Raw genomic sequence first — 23,883 nt, 5'->3', positions numbered from 1 at the left:
CTGCCATTTGGTCTTTTAATATTTCCTCACATTAGATTTTAGAAAGAATTCACTTAATGCTTCACATATTCTATCACAATGCTGATACATTTAACATGAGTCAATTGTTGAGTTACTTTCATTGTATTTGTGAACATTTTTGAATTTTTAGTTTTTTGATTCTTGGGGAGAAAAACTAAGCATAATATTGTTAATGTAGTGTAAGTATTAGAGGACATGGATACAATGTGTTGATGTAACATATTGAATTGGTATTTCCAGACTTTTATTTCAGTGCTTTTTTTGTTAGAAAAGTAGGCTAAGAAAAAGATATTGTAACTTTGAACCATGAAAGGTGCATACTGAGAAATTGTTTTGACACACTGGGAGCAAAAAACACTGCTTGCTGAATCTGAAGAATGTTGGTTTTTGAATGTGGAATTGATAAACTCAAGATGTGCCATCAGTGTTATATAGGTTTCATTTATAATTTCCAGTTTTTAGATATGCATCTACATTATCTGTGATTCTTATCTGTGTTCAACCCAAGTTTGAATTTTAGCCACTGTCACATGGTAAGTTAACCATAGTTTCAATCCTGATAAGAGAAACCTTGTAAAATAAAACATATCTTTAATTTGAGGCAGTATTTTAAACACAGTTTTATCTCTGTGTAAGGAAATGTGGAGAGGGCAAAGGAGGAAAAACAGTGAAATCTTGGTGTTTTATTTCAGAATCATTGCATTTTTGCTTTCCCTACTAGTGGTAGAGTGAAGGTAGATTAGGACCTACTAGATCTCTGGGTGATTTACAGTTCATCAGCAAGATATTATGTAGCACAAAAATAAAGCTTAGAAGTAAACCAGGAATTGATTATTTTATGAAAGATCTTGTGCGTTCCATGCAGTCATGCCAGCCACATGACCTTGGAGGTGTCTACGGACAACGCCAGCGCTTTGGCTTAGAAATGGAGATGAGCACCAACCCCCAGAGTCAGACATGACTGGACCTTTACCTTTACCTTTACCCTTTCTGCTACTTGCCTCAAAGCTTTGATATACAATTCATGACTTGACAGTTCTAGTTCATCATGTCATCTGATGCAAAATATCAGCAATGTTGTAAAGGAAATAAATTCAAGCTTAATCCAAACAAAAAAGGGCATTTTATAGGCAGGCCAAAGAAAAGGGTTCTGCTGAGCCTGTGGTGGTCTGGAGACCCAAGTTTGATGATGGTTCTATTCAACTCAATCTGAAACCTAAATGTATAGGTAACAGCTGTAGCTAGAGAGGCACTAACCCAGGTAAGGCTAGTATGCCAGCTCTACCTGCTCTGAGAGATGTCATTTCTAGCCATTACAGTACATGCCCTGCCAAAGAAGGCTGGTCTATTTCCATTATTGTCATCCATTTTCTGATACAAAATGACATTTGTATTAAGAATAGGTTTTTTACTTTTAAGCCAAGTTTTTACTGAATGCTGACGTAGTTGTGTGTTGGTTGCAGTATCATTTAAAATTTATAGATTTAGTTGTTTTTTTATATATTTTAATCCTAACTTGCTATTTTATTGTTGTTAGTAGCCTGTAGCACTGTTCTGAAGTGCAAGAAGAAGACATAAATCGTACATTCATAGATAGTACCTGAGGCACAGGTGGGTCCACTTCAGACTTTCAAAAACTACTGTGTTTATTAGAAAAACAAAGTTCTTCTGCAATGGCATGTGCAAAAGATCACATAATGAACATATTCTATGATTCTATTATTCTATCCCAGGAATTTCTGATCAGTACTAAAACTAAATCCACAAGATAAAGGTAAGGTAAAGGTTTCCCCTGACGTTAAGTCCAGTCATGTCTGACTCTGGGGGTTGGTGCTCATCTCCATTTCTAAGCCAAAGAGCCGGCATTGTCCATAGACACCTCCAAGATCATGTGGCCGGCATGACTGCACGGAGCGGCGTCACCTTCCCACCAGAGCGGTACCTATTGATCTACTCACATTTGCATGTTTTCGAACTGCTAGGTTGGCAGGAGCTGGAGCTAACAGCGGGCGCAGAAGCCGCTCCCGGAATTTGAACCTGGGACCTTTCGGTCTGCAAGTTCTGCAGCTCAGCGTTTTAATGCACTTCGCCACCAGGGCTCCACTTTCACTTACAGAAAGTGTAAGAAAGCATTTACATCATGTTTTCCATGATGATGTTTACTACAGTGAAACGCTGATGACAGCAGCTTGGATTTGTTGTTATTTTTCTTTCCTTAAGGAAATCAAGTCATAATTAGGGGATGAGCACACAGGAAGTTTGTACTAATTTTTTGAGTTGTTTCTGCTAGGTTGTATTTATATCCAGGATTCATACAAACGAATCAGAAGTTGCAACCTTCTTAACCATATGAGCAGGTTGTCCATGAAGGGGAAAAAGAACGACCCAAACAATTACCGTGAGGGCAGCCTCACATCAATACCAGGCAAGATTCTGGAAAAGATCATTCAGGAAGTGGTCTGCAAACACTTAGAAACAAATGCAGTCATTGCTAATAGTCAACACGGATTTACCAAAAACAAGTCATGCCAGACTAATCTGATCTCTTTTTTCGATAGAGTTACGAGTTGGGTCAATACAGGGAATGCCGTGGATGTAGCGTACCTGGATTTCAGTAAGGCCTTCGACAAAGTCCCCCATGACCTTCTGGCAAACAAACTAGTAAAATGTGAGCTAGACAAAACTACGGTTAGGTGGATCTGTAATTGGCTAAGCAAACGAACCAGAGGGTGCTCACCAATGCGTTGTCTTCATCTTGGAAAGAAGTCACGAGTGGAGTGCCGCAGGGTTGCGTCCTGGGCCCGGTTCTCTTTAACATCTTTATTAACGACTTAGATGAAGGGTTAGAAGGCACGATCATCAAGTTTGCAGACGACACCAAACTGGGAGGGATAGCCAACACTCCAGAAGAAAGGAGCAGAATTCAAAACGATCTTGACAGACTAGAGAGATGGGCCGAAACTAACAAAATGAAGTTCAGCAGGGATAAATGCAAGATACATCATTTCGGCAGAAAAAACGGAATGCAAAGATACAGAATGGGGGACACCTGGCTAGACAGCAGTATATGTGAAAAAGATCTTGGAGTCCTTATGGACAACAAGTTAAACATGAGCCAGCAATGTGATGCGGCTGCTAAGAAAGCCAATGGGATTCTGGCCTGCATCAATAGGGGAATAGCATCTAGATCCAGGGAAGTCCTGCTCCCCCTCTATTCTGCCTTGGTCAGGCCACACCTGGAATACTGTGTCCAATTCTGGGCACCACAGTTGAAGGGAGATGTTGACAAGCTGGAATGTGTCCAGAGGAGGGCAACTAAAATGATCAAAGGTCTGGAGAACAAGCCCTATGAGGAGAGGCTTAAAGAACTGGGCATGTTTAGCCTGCAGAAGAGAAGGCTAAGAGGAGACATGATAGCCATGTACAAATATGTGAGGGGAAGTCATAGGGAGGAGGGAGCAAGCTTGTTTTCTGCTGCCCTGCAGACTAAGATGCGGAACAATGGCTTCAAACTACAGGAAAGGAGATTCCACCTGAACATCAGGAAGAACTTCCTCACTGTGAGGGCTGTTCGGCAGTGGGACTCTCTCTCCCAGACTGTGGTGGAGGCTCCTTCTTTGGAAGCTTTTAAAAAGAGGCTGGATGGCCATCTGTTGGGGGTGCTTTGAATGCGATTTCCTGCTTCTTGGCAGGGGGTTGGACTGGATAGCCCATGAGGTCTCTTCCAACTCTACTATTCTATGATTCTATGCATGGATTTTTGCATCAGATATTGATATACCCTCTCAAGATAGTAGTTGTTTAGGGCAGTAGTCAAAGCAAATAAATAAAGACTTTTCCACTTCTGCTGCTCATTGCACAAAACCTGTAGAATAAATTTTCTCTCCTATGCATGCCTTTTAGACTGAAACTTCCAAGGAAAACATGGTTTGAATAGGCTGGGTCATCCTGTTTTCCACAGAAGGAAGTGAAAAAGGAGTGAAATGTTTTTGATAGTTATTCAGATACAGTATGAAAATACTTTTCCAGTAGACTTTGTGCCCTTCACTTGTCCCCAACAGAAAGAAGATACTGTTTATTTGAAGGGTCCAAAGTTTTGATGTAGGTATGAAGCATTTGGAAAATGGCTATAAATAGTATAGAACTGGAAAAATATTATGGTTCCCTCCCTGTATTATTATTCTCATATGATGATCCATATCTGCTGTATTTCTCTCTTGTCTCCTTTCATCAATTGCATCTTCTGGGTTTGGATTTGAAACATTTATATCTGGCATGTAGACTATATGATAGTATTATGTTCTCTTAGTATAAAGCCAGTACTGTGGTTTCTGTCTCATATTGCTGAGAAACATGTCGGACTGCTACAGGGTAAGCTGTTTATGGCCTTCATGGACTTGAAATTAGCATTTGACTCCATCTCTAGAATTAAACAATGGGAAAAAATGGGCAAGAACTTAAATGATAAAAGAGTTCTAGGACTTATTAAGGCCCTGTATAGTGACAGTAAGCTACAGATCAGATGTGGCAACCTTGGACAACTTTCTGGAGAAATATTCATGCCCAGAGGAGTCAGACAAGGCTGCATCCTTGCCTCTACCTTGTTTAATATATTCATCAATGATCTAGAAGAAACCTTATCAGACCCCAGTGGACATCTGCCCAAGCTTGGAATAACCAGGATGTTGAATATATTCATTACATCTTATTGTCTGCAGTTTTTACAAATTGGCTAAGCCACATGTTATTCACCCACTACTGAGCAACCTACCTGGTAGATCAGCCCAATTCCATGTAAAGTTTTTTAGGTGACAGTTCCTCCCATGTGACCCTGGCTGTTGCCAAGTTTCTCTCTGAGGTAGCCAGGGTACAACTTCCTGCATTATTAAGTACCGTAATTACTCAAGTATAAGCTGACCCGAATATAAGCTGAGGCACCTAATTTTATCACAAAAAACTGGGATAACTTATTGACTCAAGTATAAGCCAAGGGTGGGAAATGCAGCAGCTACTGGTAAATTTCAAAATAAAAATAGATATTAATAAAATTACATTAATCAAGGCCTCAGTAGGTTAAATGTTTTTGAATATTTACTGTATTTCAAAGAAAAACAATAAACTAGCTCTGTAAGTGGAAAAGTAGGGGCAACAAAAAAATTGTATCAACAATAACCTAATAACAACAACAACAACAACAATAATAAAACTTTGGATCTCACCCTATCTCCCCATGGGGACTCAGGTCAGCTGCCAACATAGTAACAGGCAAACATTTAATGCTTATATAAACAAAGCAGAGCTAGATATAGATCTATAATTATATATACTAATATCACATATGCATTTTCCCCTGAAACATTTGCAAATCCTCTATGTGTGTGTGTGTGCATTTCCCCCGTAACATTTGCAAACCCTATATATAGGTAGGTAAGAATATATTCATATTTATCCAGACATCTCTCTATAGATAATTATATCTATATAGGATTTGCAGAGACTTGCAAACATCTGAGGATAAATTCATATATAAAAATAATGTAGATAGATAGATAGATGGAGATATATGGTTACATAAGGATTGCAAAAGCTTACAAGGGGTTAATGCCTATATATCTGTAGGAGAGTTTAACAAATCTTTCAGGGGAAAATGCTTTCATAAGATTAATGAATATACATTTTTCTTCCTGACTTGCAAGGGCGTCTTTCCCTTTCCAACCATTCCCTTGATTAAGAGCAAGAGAAGTTTTGCAAAAGAAAACACACTGATAAGGGTAAGAGAGAAATATATATTGCAAGCAATAGCCTGCAGACTCCATTGCCGGCCTAAAGGGCTGAAAAACTCGGCTTATCTTCGATTATATACAGTAGTCTTATCAGTTTATGAATCTGCTGTGTACCTTTTCTGCTGAGCAAATTGGGTCTTTGAACGGTAATAAAGATGGATGATTAGTAGTGTGCTTTTGCTGGATTTGTATTAACAAAATGTAATGCTGCACATCAAACACAATCAATGTTTCAAAAGCATCCTAATATATGGTTTGGGCATTGGACTATGACTCCGGAGGTCGGGTTTTGAAATTCCCTGGGCGACCTTGCCTAGGAAAATAAAGGCAAAGCAGCCCTGAACAAAACTTCAGTATATCCCAGTAGGGTCACTTTAGGGTCATCTTGAATCAGAAACAAATTGAAAGCAGTCAAGAAACTACAGGATGGTTCCACTGATTAATGCTGACAGTCCAGAGGGAAAATACAAGGAACCTTATGTGAAGTACTGGGCAAACACACATGGCTTCACTGGAGGCCAGGACTTCCCAGTTACAGTGGTCAGTGGGTTAAGAAAGGTGGCAATGCCTCATAAAAAAGAAGGGGTAAAGTCTCGGGTATGAAAAGTCACAACAGAAGATCCCCTTTGACAATATTTCTCATTTTCATAAGAATGAAAGTTGTTTTCCCCACTTTACTGTTATGTTTCTTCAAGTAAATTCTGACTTACAGTGACGTTACCGAGAGTTTCTTCGGAAGATCTGTTCAGAGAGTGTAGCTTTCCCAAGGCCACACGGTCGGTTTCAGTGGCCGAACCCTGATCTCCAGAGTTATCCAGCTCTTAACTGCTACACTGCATTGACTCTCGCTTTAATTTTGAATCATGCAATTTCGAATTAGCCTTGTTTTAGCTAGAGATAACAAATGGAAGAAAAAGTGAGATTATCATCTGCTGTCACACTGATGAGAATCTGAAATGTAGGTACCTGTTTAAGGCAGCCTGGTGTCCATGGTAGGGATGTTAAGCCTCCATTGTGTTGATTAAACTTAAAATGTTCCATTACAACATGTATGAGGTTGCCTACAGTGCATGTTGAAAATGGTCAGATGCAACGTTTGTAAAAAAAAAGAACTGGCTGTTCTTAATAGGCTAGGCTTTTAGGCATCATGGAGTGTGTTACAACCACATTTTTAATCACTGTGATAAAATGTATTTCACATTGTTTTTAATTGTATATTTAATATTGCATTCTAGTGCATTGCATTGTGGTTTATTCTATTTTGTTCCTTTTTTCTACTGGCCATATATATTTATACGTGTATGCAGTTTTAATGTAATGGAAGTTCACAGAAGTGGTTTTGGTAGCAAGACTTCTTGGAATCCAGTCAAGACTGTCCAGCCAGCAAGGAGTTAACTAACCATCTGCTGGGAAGAGGAAATGAAGGCTTTGCTGCCTGATTGTATTGACAGGCGCTGTGGGTATGCCTATTAAAAGTCCACCACCTAGAAGTCTGCCTTGTTTTCTGGTTGCCTTGCTTTTGCTGCAGAACCAACATGCTGCATCAGATAGCCTTGCTGGCCACAGTTACTATTTTGGGAGTCTTGGAACAAGGTAAGGAACATAACCTCTGCTGTTACGTATTACAATGAAAGTTTAATAATAGAGTCTATTTTTAGATCTTACAAACCAGTATGTTAGATTGGCAATGTGCATATATTTCCTATTGAAGTTGGCTGTAGAGAATACAATCTGCTCAGTGCATTGTCATGCCCTGACAATCCTGTTCTGTATTTAAAATATAATAGACATGTGGCCCTTGCTATTTTTTAAATGGGCAGATTAGGGTAGATGGATTAGTTGTAAAAACTAGGCTTTCATAGCATAGGTTTCATAGGTTTGTTACAGCATAAGCTTAGTTCATTTAAACCATAATTAACTGAACACAGAAACAAACTAGAGAGTCAAAACTGAAAATACTTGGTTCAGAAAATAATTTAAAATGTTTGTCATTGCAAAAGAGAAAATTAATCTTTACTGGGTTTGCAAGAATGTAATTACTTTGTTCATTAAAACTATGCTTGTCGATGAAGCTAAGGAATTTACAGAGATGGCAGATTTGCTTGTCCTTCTTTACACATTTTGTTATCAGCGCCTTCAGAAGTCTCCTTCTAGGAATACTTGCTGACAAAATAATGGGCTGTTTCCATTAAATATTTAGAAAACTGGGAGTGCTACAGACTCTGAGAGCAAGCTTTTGTTCTTCATGCAGTATTGATCCTCCCCACCATCAAGTGCTTAAGAGTTAGTCCTTTTTTACAGTTCTTCCCAAATGCCAAAAGACTGAAAATGCCAAAGGAAAACTGGACAGCAAACATGAAATGTGCTAAACAAGACAGGTGAACAGACATGCCAAAACTACAGTATGGTCTGGCTGTGCAGAATGAGTTTTAATTCAAGGGCATTTAGAATATTTTCAGGCCCCTTGAGTTGCTCCTGGAGAAGGAGGCAAGAACAAGATGGCCAGGAGGAAAAATCAACTAGTTTGCAAATCATTGATAATCATGGAAATGATGTCTTTGTTCATATTTGCTTATCAAATGAAGGTGGTGTTTGTTGGTGGTGTGTGTGTGTGTGGGGGGGGGGGCTGTTGTATCTCATCACAAAGCCTTCATCACTTCACCAAGTAAAATAGTTTGTTCTTTTCCCTTTGCTCCCTCTTGCCTTCCAATTCCTTCTATTCAGCCTATTTTGCCATGCAGGTGATCTATGCTCGGCGGAAGTGCAAAATCTCTCCACCTCTAACAACAGGTCCACAAGAATTTGAAAGGATCTTCAGAGCCCAGTAAGTCTGACTGATTGGGTTAGCGTGCTCAGTTTTGATGCACTATTATGTCCTAAGCCACACTTGCAGTGAAGTTTAGATTAAAATTGCAGAGGAGGCTTAAGTTAGTGTATATTGGCATAATTCAATCTGGAGTATTATGCCAAGAGTTAGGGACTGTGTAAATTGTTTACATTTAAAAAGAGTTCATTGCCAAATCTTTCAGTCGAATTGGATATCGTGCACCACAGATGTTTGACAAAGATATTGCAATGATTTCACAGAAAGTGGTTTTATTTTTCCATGGACAAGGCACTTTGGTGATCACGGTCCTCTTCCACCTTCTGTGTAGCAAGGGATCAGTGCTGGTCATTGACAAGAACATTAAAGATTCATTGAACAAAGGGTAGCATCTAGATTGTACTCAAGTGTTTTTATAGCTATAGGTGAGATTTTCCATATCTGGCAGTCTTAGTGGAACTAACGCACCCATGTTTGCTTTTTAGTGAACTTCTAGAACTACAGGATCTTTGTGGCTTTTCTGATTTTCTCCATCCCTTATAGACTCAGTTGAGCAGTGTGATGGGACCGAAACTGTCCCTTTTCTCTCCCTTTTCAATCCTGTTGCCAAAATCATCAACTTTATCACTGTGCTCTTCTTAAATATTTTCTTCCCCAGTGGCTCAAAATCTACTCACTTTTCCCAGTTTTTAGCTGCAGAACTGCCCCCTAGTTTCCACACCCAACTGCACCTCAACCTGAGGATGTCCAAAATGCATTATTTCTTCTCCCCATGTACCTTGCCTCATATCAGTGCTTGACAGCTCTGTGAGTTGTAGTCCAAAAATACTTGGCCAGATATGGAAGCTTACTGGGTGACCTTAGGGTAGGTCACGCTCTCTCAGCTGTAGAGGAAGGCAAAGACAAATCACTTATGAACCAGTTTTACCTAGAAAATCTGGTAATACCAGCACCTTAGAGTCACCACAAATCAGAAATGATTTGAAAGCATACAACAACAACAACCAGTTTTAATAATCACTGAGTTGGTAAGTTATAACTGAACCAGTTCAGATTGCAAGATAGGATTTGCATAATTTAATCCCACTTCTTAGAAAAGCAGTTTCCAAGTAAAACACTTCTACTAATCTCTAGATTTCTCCCACCATTACGTGCTTAGGCTTGTATCTTCAGGAAAGTTTTCATGTGGAGTTTCATTCAGCTGTGAAAATACTGTGAAAGAGGGGTGTGTGTGTTAATATCTACAGTGTGAATTGAAACACTGGATCAGAGACAGGAAAAATATGCCATTTGTGATGTTATTTCCATGGCATCATATGTTACTTGGAGCTTATAAAGTGGTTAGGTAGGATTTCCAGAAGAAAGCTATCGAACCTGATCTTACCATGCTCTTTCCACCTAGCCTCCTGAATTATGGAGTAAAAATATTTTTCTTTGCTTTTATTTAGAGCAAATTGTTCCGAATACTTTCCAATATTTCTGTCACTTTTATGGGTCTCTGGAGTCTTTTCCAATCAAGGTAAAAAGCAAATCCTAATTCATATTCTTAATGTTTACCACTGAACTGCTTGCATAGCTAAAACATAACAGAAACTTGATTCTTTATTAGCAGACTAGGGCACTTTTTCACACTACATAAATCTTTCATACTTTGTATTTTTGTAGTATATTTTAAAAGGTTTTTAAACACACATTTCTTCACTTTGTTTACATCTGGCTTATCAGAAATGGTAGCTTCTTACAATATTTGTAAATGGTAAACATGATTGCAGGAGGCCAGTATTTCTTATGGATGATGCAAATAGCATGCCATCATCAGGGAGCTCTGTCCCAAGAAGCAGTTAGGTGCGTGGATGCATAAGGATGCAGCAGTTTTGGTCACTTCATGCTTCCCTAGGGGTACGCACAACAAGGGTGTTTGCCATGCAAAATATTACACCTTTCTTGTAGTGTGTGTACTCTTATTGTGGAGACTGTTGATAGCTAGGGTAAAAGGAGATGACCATATGTATCCCTCCTCAAAAGCAGTTTATGGAGTACATGCATGGTATTGGGTTTTTTGTTGTTATTCTTCAGCCCAAACATCTAGAGTGCTGGCTTTGACCCCATAGTTGTAACAGTATCACAATGCTGGAAGCAAGTGAAAAAGGACTCCCTTTCATGGTTAGTATTTTGGAAGGGTAGTTTTTTTATGTCTGCCACAATAAAGCCACAGAGAATCTTAGAGCACTTTAAGGATTAGCAGACATAGTAGCATTCAGTTTTGTGGTTTGTAATCGGCAATCATGCCAGGCATTTCCAAGCAGTAACTATAATGTTAAATTTGGATGACAGTTTCACAATTTTGGCAGAGGGGAGGAAGGGGAGAAAAGTTCACATCTCTTTAGGCTGAAACGGTTTTTGTCTTACTTTACATGACAGCTTTAGTTAACTAGATATTGGATTGACACTGATATATAGCACTTGGAAAAGTGGGGGAGGCAGCACAAATGTGTGCTCAGTTTTTGGTGTCCTTGGTAAGTCTGGAAACGGTTAGTGATGCTCCCTTTGTGACATTGCAATAAAGTGGTGAGGGGCATGAGCAATAAGCTATAGATGGCATTTCAGTTGCAACAAGATACATTTCTTTATGCAGGAACTTATCCAGATGTCTTCTCCTAGATTAGAATTTTAATCAGATTGTGGCTTTCAATTCATGTGATCAGTGTTTCATAGTCTTTCCATAACAACCATTTTGTTTCCTCTTTTTTTCTTAGCTTTGGCTGCATTTTGTGGGTTAATTTATCTGTACGCTCGCTATCAGTACTTCGTTGGGTATGCACATTCAGCACAAGAAAGGTGAGCATTATGTTCTGTGTAGACTAGTTTCACATCTCAGACAGACAGTTGCCTGCCTCCTTGGATGCCTTCTGTTCTGATCAGTTAATTTTTCTAAAATTTAAACTGGCATTGATAGTACTAGTTTGGTCAAAGTGATCCTTTAGATCCCCTCTTCCAGATTTATAATTTTTTTCTTAAGGCACTGTTAAGTAAAGCTGTTAATGTAGATCCAAGAGCCAAACACATCTCAAGGACCTGATAGTAGAAAGCGGAAGCTCCAGCCCAGTCTGCATTTTTTTCTGAGAGCTGGAATGGAACAATAGGATACCAATTAGGAGTTCAGCCAAAAGACACCATTACAATTCTGGATAAGTCTTGCTGGCTGAAGCCTCAAAGAAGTCCAAGGACATTGGATGTTGCTAAATTGGGATTAAGCAAAGTGGATAACGTCAAATGCAGTAGGACTGGGGAACTATAGCCCCTCAAGGCTATAACTTAGGACAACTGAACCCACATTTTTTCCAATTTTGGGGGCAAAACATGGCTCCCACACCTCTTTGGGTTTTGTATTGACTTCCTATTTTTAAAATATTCTTCCTAAAACGGTTTGTACCCCCCCCCCCAAAGTACGTGGTTATATTGCCTCTGTGCTCACCAGTAAGAGGGACATGTAAAAGTATTAAGACTGGGCTTGGTGCACAGTAGGAAGTGCCGTCTCCCTAGCCCCACTTGTTGCCCATTTCACATTTAGGTATTTCCATGGCAAGCATGCAAAACAAAAGTAAGTTCTAAGTGTGTCTACTTAAGAGTGAATACTAGTGGAACAGCTTTCTTCTCTGCTAATTAGAGTTTAATTCTAGGTACATATTTAACAGTTAAAACTATAAAATACATTATCACTTATTGGAGATAATGACACAGTTAGATTTAAGACTGATTGTCAGTGAGAGGTTCTCAAGGTGATAGACGGGGATATCCCACTTTTCCTTTCCCAAAAGAATATGGTAATGTATCCTCTGGTGAGAGCAAATGAAAGCCAAGCTGATTTGTGCATAGTCTATTAGTCTGTGTTGAATGGGGTCAGGCAAGAAGCAGAAGCCTATGGTGCTATAATTATCCCAAGAAATCGGATAGGTATATGTTGCTGAGTTGAGTGCATTATACCCAGCCTGTATATCTGTAAATATGATCCTTATATCACAGTACCTCAAGTTTCCTGTTACTGGTTTTAAAGAAATTGAACTCTGGGTAAATGCTGGAACCTTTGGAAAATTCTCACCAGTAGAAAGTGGGGCAGCATTTGCCTAACATTTGGACTGGATGGCCCGTGAGGCCTCTTCCCACTCTACGATTCTATGATTCTAAGAGCAGCTGGTGTTGCATCAGTTCCCTTTCTATGACTGAATGAATTTCCATACAAGACGCGTGTAGAACACAATGGCTGCCATCCTGGTTAGTAGTTACAAGATTATAAGGTTATGATCTCTTAACTGGTCAGGGGTCATGTTTGTTATTTATCATTGATATGATCCAAAACCCAAGCCACCCAAACAAGAGGGGCACCCAAGGGACACCGCAGACCATATACAACACATTTGAAGTCTTAAGCAGACAGTCAAGTGTTCCTTGGTTTTCATCTCTCCTAAATAACAAGAATCCTAACACATATTTGGTTCAATTAAATCTGGAGAGAGCAACAGTCAGGTGTTAGGGAGCCATGTCAGCCTGAGCTCAGACTTTGGCAGGCCATGATTCTTCCCGCAACATTAAAAAAACATTTCACAGTAATTGCTTTTGGTTAAAAATTCCCCTGGCTGATATCAGAGTAATTTAGCCACATCTCCCCACAAACTGTTCCAGGCCCTGGAAAGGTCATTTTCAAACAGGATGTATACTGGGATTGAGTTTATTTTCAATTCATGTATACCTCTGGGCTGAAACCATTCTATGGGATGGAGATATGGCAAAATTGGTACCCATGTACCTGAGGTGGACATGGGTACCAATTGGTGTTTTGGAAAGCCATGTTGGTTGGGTTGCTGTATGGATGCTTTTCAAGTTTCAATTCCCAGCTACCACTGAACATGTATATGTGATATTTGCCATTTCCAACATCAGTATTCTTGAAGGTGACATTTCCATTGTAATAATGACTGTTTCTTGGTAGAGGGAGCTTTTCTCTTTCAACCAACCCTCTTCTTTAAGTGATCATTATTTCCTATAAGCATATTGGTTTGCAAATTAATGTTTGATGATGTGAAAGGGAAATTCCAAAAAGGCCTCTTATTGCTTTAGCATCTCTAACAACTGAAAATCTGTCAACAAAATACTTTAACACATTTTAGGTTGAGAGAGTTGGATTGTTTTCTGACTTCTCATACTTTCCAATACATTGTAAATTCATGACAGCAACTCTAGTACAATGGTGTTTAGCAACACCGTTGCCACAAATCTATTTATCATGTTAATGTAGACACCATGAGTAGAGATAAGCTTTTGTTAAAACAAAGGTAAAGTTGCTAACTTGAACTAATAATAACATTTTTTGTTCTTTTTGCACAGATTGAGGCCCATGTACTTTAGTGCTGGTGTACTGTATGTCCTTATTGCCTTGTCTGTGGTAGGGCTCATGGCCCATTTTATCGCCTTCCCTTATTTTTGATTCTAGCACTTAGCTGTCAAGTTAGTCATGACAAACAGTCCCGGTTATTTTACGTCACCAACCTCTACTTTTATTTCTTTTTCCTCACATTTGAGTGCCTGTATCTCAATTATTTAGCAAGCAGTTCAACGGAAATGTCTTTTCTGAGCCATGTTGATGTTACTATGACTTTGAACCTCAAAAATGTCATTTGATTAGTTCTCACTCTTAAAAAGAGTGTTTTAGATTTTTATTTATACAAGGAAGAATTTTGAGCAATGCTTGTGAAATGTTCTGTGTACTCAGAGCTGGTTTTTGCTTCCTGGACATTCAGTTATCTGATTAAGCGATGCCTGCATGAAACAATGCCCCAAATTTGGTTGCTGGTCCCAACAGGACTGGAATAATTGAACTAAAATGATACGTGGAAAGTTGCATTTACGGAATTTCCATTGGCTTAGTGAGTCTACTTCAGTTGAAAGTATTAACTGGGTTTAAGAAAAGGAATAAAATTTTCTTATTTCGTATTTTTTTAACATCCTAATTTTTGAGCTCTCAGTTCTGTAAATAATTTTCTGGCATTATTTCAACTTCTTGCTAAGGCTTGAACAGCTGTTAAAAGCAGTTAGTGATTCTGGCCCAGAAGTAAAGATCATTCATATTTTCTGAAAGACGGGGCATATTTTTTTTGGGAAAACATTGAAAAACCTTGTGGCAATAGGGGACGAAAGACCTGGCTTTTCAAATGAGGAGGCCTGTAACGCATAGGAAGTGGCTGTCCATCTGGATTCAAGCATATATCATCCCCACTGCAAAATCTCTTGTGGCTGTAGTGCAGCAGGTACCTTTTTAATGAATGCACATCCTTCACACTCGATGTGAATTCCTGTTCAAGTGGTCAGAATTCAGTGCTTCAGTGAAGAGCAAGTAAAACAAAACATACCATGTTAAATGGAATTAAAATTTTACAGTGCACATTTTAATATATATTTTATATAGATATACTTGGAAAAAAATCAAATGTATCCAATAATAAAAAATACATCACATTAAAGTAGTATAATGCATTCCAGTGTATCGCTAGAGACATGGGTTTTTGTTTTGCTTTTTTAAAAATTACACTCTAATCCCTACCATTTGAGAACTGGCCTACATGTTTGTTTTTTCTTCAAAATTCACACCAACCAGTAAATAACAGAGATATGGATTTAAAAGGATGGACTCTGCACTCCTCCTCAAGGCATGAAGACACTGGTGACTTCGACATGAGCTGTATTGTGTGATGGGGGCATGTACCACCCTGGCAGGCACAGTGGTGGCATTATTATTGTTTCCCTGCCATTCTGTCGCCTCCACCTCTCACCCCTTTCCTCCCTACACCCCATCTCTGACCAGTCACCCAGCCTGGAGCAACTGCTTTTACTTACAGAAGGGGCTGGCTGGTGGAACAGCCGCTTCCCACCACACACCTCAAAGCTTCACTGCGGCTTGTGAGAGCTTGATAGTCACGTTGGCCTTCACCTTCCTTAAACCCATATATCTAAATGCACCCTTGGATGATACATTCAGGCATCAACACCGAGGAGGGGCAAGGGGAGAGGCCTGTGAGTCCTGTGGTCCTTGCTCAAGGGACTAAAGAAACAAATCTTTTACACAGAACATTCATCTCCATGCTTCTCTTCTTACAGCTGCAAAGGCAGCCAGGCGCACAGCAGGCCAGCCCTGGTGCTGCTGTTTTGTAGTTCAGTCCAGCACCCGCATGTGGAAAGAGAAATCCTTCTCTTCTCCTAGGAAATGTGGTCAGGAAACTCCAAGACCCTGCCAAGTTTCACTGCCTGCTGCTGCTTCTTCTGCGTAGAGCAGCCAGGTACCCTTTGAAAGCACCTTTGCCTAGGAGTCAGCTCCCTGTATTCTGCCACATCTGCAGTTTCACAGAAGAGAGGAAGAAAAGGAGAAGAGCCGATAGCGACACTGTGTGTGCATCGTTTCTTGTATCTTCAAGCTCAATCGGCTTTCTTCAGGAATATCTGAAAATATGAGTTTTCAGAGAGAAATCTATTAGGATTTAACAAATCAACTTTGATGCGTTGTTGAAGGCTTTCATGGCTGGGATCACAGGGTTGTTGTGTGTTTTCCGGGCTGTATGACCATGTTCCAGAAGTATTCTCTCCCAATGTTTCGCCCACATCTATGGCAAGCATCCTTACAACCTCTGAGGATGCCTGCCATAGATGTGGGTGAAACGTCAGGAAAGAATACTTCTGGAACATGGCCATACAGCCCAGAAAACACACAACAACCCCGAAACCAATTTTGCATTTTTTCTGTAGTAGGCTTAGAGAACATGTTGGACCTACCAGCTCCAGACAGAATAAGAAGTGGCCAAGGTTGGCAGTGATGCCACAGACTCCCCAGCCATGATACAGAACATGTCTCTTAAAAAGCAAGGTTTGATTCCTGCACTGGAACATCACGTAACTGTAACATGTAATCCCTGAATGTGGTGGGAAAGGATTTCATAGCCATAAAGATTGCATATTACTGACAAAGGCCTGATTTGGGAAATGTGGTCTGGAAAAAAATGGCCAGTTTTGCATCTTACTGACAACACAACATACTTTAATAATACATCCAATAATCACAGATGTGTTGCATCTTTTAAGATTACAAAAACTAACTAAAGGTTATACTCTTGATTTGTGGAGGTTCCTTACATATCACCGCTTGACAAATATATAAATGAGTGTTATGAAAGTGGTTGCCAGAGACAAATAGTGTTGACCCTCTGTATCCAAAGATTATACCATCCACAAGTAAAATTATTTTTAAAAATCCCAAAAAGCAACCTTTTGGTTTTGCTAATTTACATAAGAGACACCATTTTATTATACTAACTACAACATTGTATATAAAGGGACTTTAGCATCCACTGAATTTGGTATCCACAGGGGTTCTGCAACCAAACCCCCACCAGCAGCTACCAAGACCAAGAGGTCATTGTATTTATAGATTAACCCAGTTTTGTTTGGCTGAGTGGATCGCTGAGGTCACTCAGGAATAGTGCAGAGACTTCAAGTCACATGCCATTGGCATCTCCTCTGGTCTCGCAGCAATGGCAGTCTTGAGTCACTATTTTAACTGTGCTACTTTTCTCCAAAGCAATACTTTGATGCACTTTAGAGAGTACAGGGGCTTGTGGCATCCTGTCAGGAGAGAACATACTATGGGAGCTCTGGCATGGGCCTCTCCAAGATGGAGATGGCTTTGTGTGCAGACCATTTATTAGCTAAGATAGAGTAAAAAATAGTGATTCCCTATACCATTCACATTTGTAAAATGGAAGAGATAACACTCTTATCCAGAAGATAGAACTTCTGAAAAACTTCAATTTTTTGTCAGGCTTAGGTAAAGGTAAAGGTTTTCCACTGACGTTAAGTCCAGTCTGACTCTGGGGGTTGGTGCTCATCTCCATTTCTAAGCCGAAGAGCCGGCGTTGTCTGCAGACACCTCCAAGGTCATGTGGCCAGCATGACTGCATAGAGCGCCGTTACCTTCCCGCCGGAGCGGTACCTATTGATCTACTCACATTGACATGTTTTCGAACTGCTAGGTTGGCAGAAGCTGGAGCTAATAGCGGGCGCTCACTCCGCTCCCGGGATTTGAACCTGCGACCTTTCGGTCTGCAAGTTCAGCAGCTCAGTGCTTTAACACACTTTGCCACCGGGGCTCCTTGTCAGGCTTAGTGCTAGGGAAATCTTGCAATGCTGTCTAGAGAAATCTACTGGAGTAAATAACAGGCATGAGCTCCAGCTGTGAATGAACACTCTTTAAGAAGCTGGTCCTCAAGAGGGAAAAACAGCCCGAAGAAGTGGGTTGTTGTGAGTCTCCTGACATTTCGCTCATATCTATGTCAGGCAACCTCTGAGGATGCCTGCCATAGATGTGGGCAAAACGTCAGAAGAGAATGCTTCTGGAACATGGCCATACAGCCCGGAAGACTCACAACAACCTAGTGATTCCGGCCATGAAAGCCTTTGACAACACACAGCCCAAAGAAGATTACCTCACTCAAGATGATCCATACAGGCGAGTCAGTTTGGATGGTCAGTCGTATTGCTTCCAAAGGACCAAAGGAAGGGTCTACTTCTCCTTCAGCAATGCCTTTGGAAAAGGAGCCTGTGGGAGGACAGAGAAAATCGTTTCAAGACAAACCATAGGTCCTCTGTGTGACAATAATGCTATTGCACCCCATTGTAAAGAGCCATTTCCAGAAGATGGAAACTTTTTTTCCCCAACTGTGATTCCCAGAATCCTACAGCAAGCATAGCTAGTAGAGTTGCAGCTTGAGTCTGAGAACTTTTCAGGGTTGTGGGGGAACTGGGGCATCCATACTGGGGCAAATGGGGACAGGTGATGTGCTCACCTGTCCCTCCAGCAGGACCACAGACCATTGTGGAACCAGGGAGATAATACATAAGGAAGCCTCAGAGACTTCTTTATGCAAGCCAAAACAACTTCAACATCTTATGCAAGTGGCTGGTTATGCAAGTGTAAATCTCCAGTGGGATTCTGCCTCCCCACCCTAAAAAATATCTTATTGGCCAGTTCCAATGCAAGCATTTATGCAGAGAAATGCCAAGACATACCACAATGCTTTTGCATTCAGATGTCTGATGTTTACAATGTAGGAGTTGGCGAGTCATGATTAATACCTGGTCCCTAAGCCACTGTCACCCTCCTTAGGAAAGTCAACATTTCAGACTGGCTGGGACTGAGCCCTTCTTTCAGACTGAATTTTATATATGACTGGCTCTAGCATGTGGACTCATTTAAAAAACATTCTAACCATCACTCCGTAAGCCTGACCAATTCATAGCAACCCTTAAATTTGTGAAATCATAAAACTAGTTTTTCAAGTAGCAAGTTTAAGATGCCACACTGCTGAGGTTACTCACCATCCCAAAATATTCAGAACAAGACTAGTACACAGATGCTAATATATGTGTGGAATGCTTGTGAGGCCCATTACACATTCCTTGTAATCAGTACAACTGACAACTAGGGCACTGGGGCTGTGTAGACTGAAAGCTTTCTGCTGTGTAGGGGCTTCCCTATGTAGGTCTCCTTTCTGACTCATCCACACTGATTTCTTCATTTCTTCCCAGAGTGACGCAATAGTATGAGCAGCCTTGGGAAGGAGCTATTATCTGCCCCCTCCCATGCAAGTTCTCAAAAGGGAAACATAATATTGTGCAACAGGAAGGACGTGGCCTTTATTCAAACCTGAAAAATAGCCACAGCCTGTCCTGGGAAGCAGCACCATGGTTTCTATTACAGATATAACACAAGAGAGCATGCCTTTGCTTTCAACTGCACAGACAGGAAGTTTCTAAAGGCAACCTGGAAATTAAGTGAAAGCCGGAATGGCATGAAACTACAAAGAGCTGTAGCTAAGACAATTCAACAACAACAAAGGAAGGGGAGTGATGGCTAAAAACTATGGAAGGGAGGCTGATCAAATCCCTACCCTGTTGGCCTTCTGCTCAGCCAGGAATCTTTTATTCAAGTAGCCCTTTTGGCAACTGACTAGGGCAGGGAGGAGATGCGCTGAGAGCCAACATAGTGTTTGACATGGACACCAGGATACTAGGGTTCAAACTGCTGGTTAGCCATAGAAATTCACTGCATGGCCTCGGGCAAGTCACGCTTTCTCAGCCACAGAGGACTGTATAGGCAAACCCTCTCTGGGCAAATACAGCTAAGAAAATCACACAATTTCCTTAGCTTTCAGGTCACTATAAGTCAGAAATAACTTGAAGGCACACTGCAAGTAATAGCAGGTGCTTTAAAACTGATTTCAACCCAACTATTCTTTTGATATCATGACTGGTTCAATCAATTGATTGGTTCAATTGTATTTTAATAACTGCATGAACTGTATCTGGATTATCATGTTGTGTGGGCCGCCATGAACCCCAGGTGAGAGAGGTGAGATATCAAGCAAACCAGCAAATAAATACAGTGAAGACCTGCTTTGATATTGCATGAGGCCATGCCCAGAAAGGACTACAGATTTACAGTCCTTGCCTCCCTCTGAAGAAATCTTGCCAAGAAACCCCCATGATAGGTTCACTTTAGGGTCACCATAAGTAAGAAAGCAAAGCTTAGATAGAAAAAAAATATGGATTATTTTGCAAAATGACATCTTGTCCAGTAGATGGCAGCACTTCGTCACAAATCACTCGATGACCTATAAGACCAACCCAAAGAGAGCCTCCCATTCCGTTGCCTAACCCTGTATAGCAAAGCCAGCACAATCCACTGGAGAAGAAAGCATGACAAAAAAGGAGTCCACCCCAATGTTTGCAGTAGGAGCTTATCAACCATACAAAAAGTTAATGGCAGGAGGAAGGAACTGCCCCCAAACAAAATAAAATCCTGCCCAATGAGAGTAAAGTAAGCCAGAATCAATGTACAGTAATGTTTTGAACAATGCTCCCAAAGACCAGGGTCTGAAACTCTACTCAACCAAATGGAAGCCCATTACATGACACACTACATTTCTCAGCCCTAAAGGAAAGCAACAACATGCAGCTTCTGAAGAAGCTGCTCAAGAAAACATCACAAGGTCCTTTTAGGTTGTCAGAAGTCAGAAGTAAATTGAAGGCACACAACAACAAATGAGTGGTAACAGTATTCTGGTAATGGTCTAAACTGAAAGGTATGAGTACAGAGTAAAACTGTCCAATGTTTGAAATGCTTCACACAAATCAACCTGAAATCCTTGTGACAAGGTTAGAAATCAAGATCAGTATTTTTTTATCATGTACAACAGACAGGTGGAGCTGAAGAGAAAGAAGTGATTTTTTTCAAAAAAAACCCAAATCATTTTCTGGGCAGCAGAATAGGATTTAAAGCCAGGGCTTCTGAAAAGGTAGCCCATTAATAAGTCATTCTGCTGCACCAGAAAGGCTCTGTTCCTGGTGTTTCTTAGCAATATTGGTACATGCAAGTTACAGAGAAAGCCCTCCTTTTTTGATATTTGAAACATAAGCACAAAAACCACTATATGAAATACATGTGTGCCTGATTATGGGTCTCTATAATAGAAATCCATCTATTCTGACTGTCAGTAGCTTTCCAAAGCCTCAGGCCTTTTGCTGGTCGTTGGTTTTTAAAATGTGACATTATTTACTCAGCTGTGTCTGTTTTCTTCTGCATCCAAGACAGAACTGGAGAGGATGAGTCCTAGATCTGATTTTACTACCATTTTTGGTTTACCTACTGAAGATTTGAAGCTGTTTGAAATATGAAAGATCTCACTTTTATCATCACCTCAAACCCTATTATTGGGGCCAGTCAGAAAGATAGATAGATCGTGGGGTACAAACTTTTAAGAGTTCTTTCTTAAGTAAAGAAATGTGAGCAAGGAAACCACCAGGAAATGAGTTCCTTCTGATAGATGTAGAAGAAGTCTAGATGAGGGCGTGCACATTTGAGAAGCAATTATGCTCTCTTTCCCTGATGATGCAAACACACACAACTGGCCGATTCTTTTACACTTCGAATGCAGGCAGAAGATAACAACACTGCAACCCACCCAGGAAAGACGCTTATTTCTCCCACTGGTAGGCTTATGTCCAGGCCTACAGATGTCACTTGGAATTCATTAAGGCAATTGCAAGTGCATATCCAGCTGTGTAGTGTTTCTCAATTCATCCACCTCCAATTCATCTTCACAGACAGCGCCCCCTGTGAGTCACAGTGGTCTGTTCCAATGTCAATAAAGAAGCTACTAACTGATATTTACGCCATGTGCCAGAATTAGGGTCCCTGTCCTCAGATCATAGATTCATAGAATCATAGAGTTGGAACAGACCTCATGGGCCATCCAGTCCAACCCCATTCTGCCAATAAGCAAGGAAATCGTCTTCGAAGCACCCCTGACACATGGCCACCCAGCTTCTGTTTAATAGCCTCCAAAGAAGGAGCCTCCACCACACTCCAGGGCCGAGTTCCACTGCTGAACATCTCTCCCTTATAATGAGGAAGTTCTTCCTAATATTCAGGTGGAATCTCCTTTCCTGAAGTTTGAAGCCATTGCTCCATTGCATCCTTGTCTCCAGGGCAGCAGGAAACAAGCTTGCTCCCTCCTCCCTATGACTTCCCCTCATATACTGATACATGGCCCGCATCATGTCTCCTCTCAGCCTTCTCTTCTGCAGGCTTATTATGCCCAGCTCTTTAAGTCGCTCCTCATAGGGCTTGTTCTCCAGGCCCTTGATCATTTTAATCACCTTCCTCTGGACACATTTCAGCTTGTCAATATCTCCCTTCAATTGCGGTGCCCAGATTTGGACACAGTATTCCAGATGTGGTCTGACCAAGGCAGAATAGAGGAGTAGGATGATTTCCCTGGATCTAGACACTATACTCCTATTTGTGCAGGCCAAAATCCCATTGACCTTTTTGCTCCCCCATGACATTGTTGGCTCATGTTTAACTTGTTGTCCATGAGGACTCCCAAGATCTTTTTCACACGTAGTGCAGTTCCTGATCAAGAGAAGGACAGATTCCCATTGCTCACAGTGGCTGCTGCCTGATAAGTGAACAACTGGGGTACTTTTATAACATCTACATATTCTACAAACGAGTGAATGTGAAGAGATTGTGAATATGAACCAGTCATGAATGCGTGGTCCTAAACTGTGCCTTTGTAACCGCCTTAGTGAATTCTAACCACGCTACAGATATGGGATCCACTGATTGCAGTGGTACTTGTTTCCCAATTAATGTACTGAAAAGCACAATCTAATATTCCCTTTGGGATCATTTCCATATCCCACGCCCACAAATGTATTTGAAATCAGTGCAGATTTCTTTGTCCTTTAAGTGTGTCCAAACTTACTGCAACATTTGTGCCAACATTTGTTAAGTGAAGAAAAAATCCATCACTGTGGCAATACAATGATTAGGGAATAAGCAAATATTGGAATCAAATACCAAATGTTTTCTAAGCAAATGACTTTCGCTCTCAATTCCAGATCAAGGGTGTGGGTAGAGGCGAACACTAATTAATACAGAATAAGCTGGTTCTGCCCTCAAGCCTCCTGCACCATCCCTCTCTGTGCAGTTGTGTTATCCAAAAGAACATACACAAGGCATTTTCCTCAACCAGCAGGCTCCTGTTTGCCCTGAACCAGCAATTTACCTATCTGTATGTAGCCGTCAGATGTCCTGTGGTACTTGAAGGCCGTTGCTCTCCCCTCCTGCAGGGCTTCCTTATCTGACTGGAGACTCTGTGCAGGAAAACAGACAATATTTGTAAAAAGCCAGCCACAAGGATTTAAGAGACCTGCTGTGGGTACAGCTTGAACCACTATGACCATAAAAGCACCACGGCAATATTGATGTTTTCAGAGATGGGGCATTACTCTAACAAGCAGGGTTGCTAGAAATCCTTTATGACGCCTTTCCAGAACCCATGAAGATGTCTATTAAAGTATATCTTGTAAGGATCAGGTTCAGATGCCTTTTCTTGCCACAGGCCACATCTTTTAAATGGGATAACTACACAGACTTACTTCTAGATTTTTGAACAAAGTGTCAAGAATTAGAATTTAGACTCTGGTTCATGCTTGGTCCCCACTAGGAGGTATTTTTGCAGTGCTATCCAAATACAAAATAATGAGGACCTAGCCTGTAAACTCCAAAAAAAATTGATGCAACAGATCAGCCCTTAAATATGAACTCACCACCTATTCTCAGAAGATCACAATGGACTAGAAAAGTTA

The 23,883-nt window shown here is 40.6% G+C and overlaps 2 protein-coding genes across 2 annotated transcripts in view; one reads left to right on the top strand and one right to left on the bottom strand.

The window, feature by feature from the left end:
• The first annotated feature begins 20 nt into the window (after window positions 1-20).
• ltc4s (leukotriene C4 synthase) lies at window positions 21-15,146 on the top strand. Its single transcript, XM_008104847.3, has 5 exons — window positions 21-7,397; window positions 8,529-8,628; window positions 10,077-10,147; window positions 11,385-11,466; window positions 14,011-15,146. The coding sequence occupies exons 1-5, from the start codon at window positions 7,340-7,342 to the stop codon at window positions 14,108-14,110; spliced, it is 411 nt and encodes a 136-aa protein (XP_008103054.1). The 5' UTR covers window positions 21-7,339; the 3' UTR covers window positions 14,111-15,146.
• mgat4b (alpha-1,3-mannosyl-glycoprotein 4-beta-N-acetylglucosaminyltransferase B) overlaps window positions 15,042-23,883 on the bottom strand; it is a 126,170-nt gene continuing 117,328 nt past the window's right edge. The window contains exons 13-15 of the mRNA XM_003217461.4: window positions 23,301-23,388; window positions 18,153-18,265; window positions 15,042-16,116 (exon numbers count right to left, since the gene is read on the bottom strand). Coding sequence (XP_003217509.1) covers window positions 16,093-16,116; window positions 18,153-18,265; window positions 23,301-23,388 — 225 coding nt within the window. The 3' untranslated portion in view covers window positions 15,042-16,092. The remainder of the gene's footprint in view (window positions 16,117-18,152; window positions 18,266-23,300; window positions 23,389-23,883) is intronic.

This window comes from Anolis carolinensis, chromosome 2 (assembly GCF_035594765.1).
Source record: "Anolis carolinensis isolate JA03-04 chromosome 2, rAnoCar3.1.pri, whole genome shotgun sequence".
Classification (NCBI taxonomy): Eukaryota; Metazoa; Chordata; class Lepidosauria; order Squamata; family Dactyloidae; genus Anolis; species Anolis carolinensis.
The sequence above is the reverse complement of the archived record's forward strand: the minus strand, read 5'-3'. Positions and strand labels throughout refer to the sequence as shown.

What these genes read in the sequence shown, in the direction of transcription:
- ltc4s (XM_008104847.3), top strand. Translation starts at nt 7,340, where the DNA reads ATGCTGCATCAGATAGCCTTGCTGGCCACAGTTACTATTTTGGGAGTC. An exon ending in TTTGGGAGTCTTGGAACAAG is followed by an intron (nt 7,398 to 8,528) that starts GTAAGGAACATA and finishes CCTTCTATTCAG; the next exon opens with CCTATTTTGCCATGCAGGTG. An exon ending in TGGAGTCTTTTCCAATCAAG is followed by an intron (nt 10,148 to 11,384) that starts GTAAAAAGCAAA and finishes TTTTTTTCTTAG; the next exon opens with CTTTGGCTGCATTTTGTGGG.